Here is a 5043-nt window from a genome sequence, read left to right as displayed (position 1 = left end):
AGCAGGAAACTGATTCTCACTAAGGCTTACAAGATCTCTTACAGCATAAAGTTGTAACTATAGTCTTTAACTTTAATAAAATGTTCTTTCAAAACACTTAACTCTTTTTACTATAAACCACGAGGTGCAATTTTTTTTCTGTGCAAAAACCAATAAGAGACCTAGTTACATGGACCTCACTGAACTCTTTCCAGATTGATGACAATATTAGAATTATACTCCAATTAAAAGTAAATGATAGTTTGGGTTAAATTGCAATATATTGCGGTGTCCAGTACTTTCATAAATCAAGCTTTTATTCTGAATTTATACCATTTTTAACAATAGCAGAATTGGTCTTTCAGTTTAAGCTAACGTTAAAATATTTGTGTTTTTTAGACAAATGGCATAGTTCTGCTTGGGAATAAGCACAGATATTACCCTGTTTTAATAACCAGAATATCCCAGTGTTTGAAATTAACATTACCTACACAATCTGATTAAAAAAAAAAAAAAAATCAAGCAAATCAGTAGTAGCCTTTCCTTTTTCTAATGATACAATTCAAATACAACTGTAAGTCACTGTCTTATATATGCAGTTCTCTCAGTGAAGTGGGAAATCTGGTGAAAGGACTGCAGTGATTGGCTCTTTTATGTCAAACATGAATTTTAAAGTTCATCCTTGGAAAAGGAAACAAATAGGGCAATCAACTTCCACAAAGAAGAATACGTACACACTGGGGAAACTGCAGAAATACAGCAGCAATGAAAATTAACAGATGTTTTGAAAATTCACTGATTCAAGAAGTACAAACCTGTGCAAGTGGCTTATTTTCATTCAGCTGTTCATGTTCAAAAAATCTGTCTAATCCTTGCTCTTTGACAATCTGTTCTGATTCATCGGAAAAGAGAACCGCATCCCCATCAAATGCCACCCTCAACTGTGTATCCGAGTAAGCAACATCTTTGTTGGCAGTGAACATCGTAGCTGATGCAATGCCTGAAAATGGATCAGAGAACCTCAGTTAGCATGTCCTGCAAAGTCATTCATTAAACTGTCAGCAGTTCGGTTCCAACAATTTATTTGTGGTGACCTATATATGTGTTGAGCAGAAACGACCACTAAAGCTAATTAATAATGGCTGTTCTGTAACACGAATGCATGGAAGCTGTCCCATTGACATAACTTCTTAGACATGCCTCCTTCCACTTCCATGTAAGAATATAAAAAAAATGGTCCACAAATGAGACAAAGCAGGAAATTCCAAGGAGACCATTGAATCAAACTACTTGCTGTGTTTTAACTCCTTACAAAACACAGAAGTTGGTTTTTGTAAGTCATACCAAAGAGATGACTCTATGCAAACAGAAGTTGAATAGAGGTGAGTACGTGTGTATGGGAGTTCACGTCTTGTACCATGAGAGAAGACAGAAAGGTGTGACAAAGGTAGAGGGTTGTCATTATCAGCAGGCTGAAGGGTCAGAGAGGAACAATACAGAGAAATAACCTGATTTTATTTGATTAAGTAAAAATAAGTGATAAGTTTGCACCATACAGAGTTGTGACTTCCTACATTTGATAAAGCAGCACCGCTTTCTGTGAAAGACACACAATATATTCATTTTTTAACAAACTCAATGGAGAAATGACAAAAGAAAGTCAATTCAAACCTGCTTCTATAGCTTCTTGCACTTTTTCAGAGTCTGCTGAGAGGTACAAGTTTGTAAGGTACGCAGTCAGGTAACCAATAGGGCTTTTTCCTCCCGTCATACAGAAACGTTCAATTGTTAAGCCTAAAGGAAGAACAGCACAACAAGGTGTGACTCTGCCTTGACACTACAAACCTGTAAAAGGAACCCATAAACAGATACACTAGACTACAGCTGACAGTAAAAAAGAAAAATGTTCACTGTAATTTCAATAAGTTAGACAACTTAAACTGACTATAATGTTTGATCAGCCCTTCCTCCTTGAGAATTCAAAAAAGAATCCCTCTAAGACAGCAGAATAACTGCTGTGAAGGTATATGTATAGGGGCGTAAATACCAAAGAACAAAAAGTTTAAGGACTTCTCAGAAATTAAGATTCACACCTGACAAGTTAAATCTAGAGCTTTGGACCAAATTCTGTTTAACACTATCTCGCTTATGCTGACACCCAAAAATAAATATCATCCTCTGAGGAATGGGTGTCAGCATCAAAGAAGCTGCTTTTACCAAGGCTGGAACAGGAAAAATAAAATTAATTCATTTTATTATGTAACACCAGGCAGTTCTACAAGGTAGCATTTATTTTACTTACCATAGTGATTGATGCTGTTTATGAGTCTCACTCCCACTTGGGCATGGTTATTGGTCATCAGAACAATATCAAATCGTTCTTCATCATCAGGGTACAGCTCAAGAAGCCGGGCATTGACATGCTCCAGCGCCTGCAGGTTAAAAATGTGGAAGTCAATAGACAAGTGGAATATGCCTCATTTCTTAATCACTGTGGTTTCAGTGATAGGACTGTCTTGAAGGGGAATGTGAAATACCTGATAGTTGAACTTGCTGAACTTGTTTTATTCCTTTCTGCTCTGCTGCTCCCAGCAACCATTTGACTGGGTTCATTTGAAGGGAAGCAAGTAATTTTATTTTACTGTGTTATAGAATTTAACTTTTTCATGGAAACCCTTTTTCTTGGGACACCATGATCATCCAGAATAAATCAATGCATTGCTGAACATTATCACAGTCCCTATTAATTTTTTTTTTTTCCTTTGTCCACTTGAATCTTGGACTTGGGACTTTCTTGTCCACTTGAAAATTGTTCTTGTGAAATCAAGGAGAAGGTGTAAAGGAATTTATACGTGCAACTACTTGTTTTGCATGCACAAATGTGAATCTGGACCGCATACTTATGCAAAGATTTACTGACACAGTTCAGGTGGTCAGGTGTCAAGGACTGTCCTTAAGTAATGAGTACCAAATCATATCCTGTCAAGCATGATTTCCTTGAACATTTCTGATTGCAGTACTAAATGAGACAGATTTTGATTCATTTAAGATCTCTTTTAAGATAATGGGCCAACATGTTATATCCACAGTTTGGCATTCTTGCTTTCTTGACCTTCCATCTGCTCAACTCTCTCTGTATCCATCTGTTCTCTCATACTATTTAGAATTTTACCCTTTTGGAGTAAGATTTGCTTTTTGCTCTAGGTTTATACACAAACATCTACTTCGGGATCTTGGCCCTTGACTGGAATTCCTTGGGATTACGGCAATAAAGTCAACAATGAATCATCAAATGAATGCAAGATGGGTTGATTTTCATTAAGGTGCTTTAAAAAGTCTGGCCAGTTGGTAAGAATTAAAACATAGATTTCATAATTAAATTCTGGGAATCTCCCTTTAAAAAGCATGGCTGTGTCACATGGGGCTATGCTTAGGAAAACTCTAAGTGAGACCCTGGTATAAGGCCTAGGAAAAAATCTTAGCATGTGGTCATAACCCATCTCTAGTGCTAATACTCTACCACACTGGCAATCTATTAAAATATTAGAGAATAAGGAAGAGTGGAGGCGGGGATGCCCTTTTTTGTCTGTACATTTTGCAGCCCAAGGAGATCCTGGTCTGTGATTAAGATTCTTAAGTGCTACAAGCATGAGATGTAATACTTTTAAGTTAGTGTCTTAAAGATTTCCATAAAGGAATCCAAACAAAAGTATATTATTTCTTTTTGCCTTCTTTGTCTCCAGAACAAACCTGCAGTTCTCTAGCCTAATGATTCCTGTAATTAAGCAATTTATGAATCTCTTAAAAAATATAAAGAATTCAAACACAAATAGCATACTGGAAGGGAACAGAGGTGAAGGTGCATTTAGCTGGGCATAATTAACAGCTCTGATTTTCAAAGTGTGAGGAGTTAAACAGTCAAATCTTGCTTACATTCAAAGTGAATTTGACATTGAACTCTAATAAATCTCTTGAAAACTGCGCTAGCAGGACTGTCTGTAGCTGCTACAGATAAGAAAAGATGCAGTAAATTCGCTAGTCAGCCTCGCCTCACTGCTGTACAAAGTGAATTATTTTACGACAATGCTTTTATGTTAAAAACATCTTTACTATGCTTTATTAACAGCTATCTGTTATATTTAGAACAGCATGGGTATTGACACAAGTAATTTTCCCACTATGTATTTCCAAAAAGTGATCAGCAATGCTGAGAATGTTTTAACTTCCTGAGACTAAAACTGAAGCGATGAAAATCTACTTTCAAAACCTGAAGGAAGTGTTCTGATGCAACTCTGCTGTCAGCAAGTATGACTGCTAATTATGATTTAATAAATTTTCCAAAATTGCTGTTGTGGAGCTTATCAAACAATTCTCCATAGACATAAAATGAACTCTGTAGATGGCATTTTTTCAAGTCAGTCCCACTAAAACCTGTGTTCCTCAAAACCATACATAGTTTTAGTTCTTTTCATTTTTTTTGTAATTTCACTTGCTTTCCGTGCTGGAGGCTATTTACCTTGGCCATTTCTCTTATCTTGTGCAATGAAAGCAAAATATTCCATTTCACCTCTGCTTAAATGCTGACTCCCAACTAGGGGGTCTATTTCTTTTGCTGGTCCTCAAGAACAATTTTCAGGGCGACAACAAAAGCAAGGAAAAATTAAAGCTGACCAAAAAAGAAAAAAAAAAGGTTCATTTCTGAGTAAAGTAATTCAAATAATATTGAATCAACGCTGTCTTTAATCATAGTAGTCCTATTATAAATGAGACATAAAAATGGAATGAGGAACTAAGATGTTCTGGTTTTTTGTTTTTTGTTGGGGGGGGGAGGAGGTTGCAACAAACTTAAAACAATTTGGGGGCCTATCCTACCTGAAAATTGTCTTAAAAGGAAAGGCACTTCGTGTGCCCCATGTCCAGCAGAAAATGCAGGCTGCTCCTTACCCTCATGCTGGGGGTAAAACTCCTGTCCCGGTGATGGGAGCAGTACGTGATCTCCCGCAGGCGTTTAGCATTAGTGCCGGCGGGAGGGGAGAGGAGGGGACAGGAGGGGACAGGAGGGGA

General features: G+C 37.1%; 1 protein-coding gene across 1 annotated transcript in view; it reads right to left on the bottom strand.

Moving 5' to 3' along the window:
* The window catches only part of LOC104077349 (cytosolic 5'-nucleotidase 1B-like), a gene marked incomplete at its 5' end in the record, with an annotated part of 3544 nt that extends 1133 nt beyond the window's left edge, over positions 1–2411 (bottom strand). The window contains 3 exons of the mRNA XM_009578543.1: positions 795–979; positions 1651–1773; positions 2282–2411. Coding sequence (XP_009576838.1) covers positions 795–979; positions 1651–1773; positions 2282–2411 — 438 coding nt within the window. The remainder of the gene's footprint in view (positions 1–794; positions 980–1650; positions 1774–2281) is intronic.
* Between the last annotated feature and the right edge of the window lie 2632 nt (positions 2412–5043).

Source organism: Fulmarus glacialis, unplaced genomic scaffold (assembly GCF_000690835.1).
Source record: "Fulmarus glacialis isolate BGI_N327 unplaced genomic scaffold, ASM69083v1 scaffold41645, whole genome shotgun sequence".
NCBI classification, from domain to species: domain Eukaryota; kingdom Metazoa; phylum Chordata; class Aves; order Procellariiformes; family Procellariidae; genus Fulmarus; species Fulmarus glacialis.
This window is presented reverse-complemented; position numbering and strand designations above follow the sequence as displayed.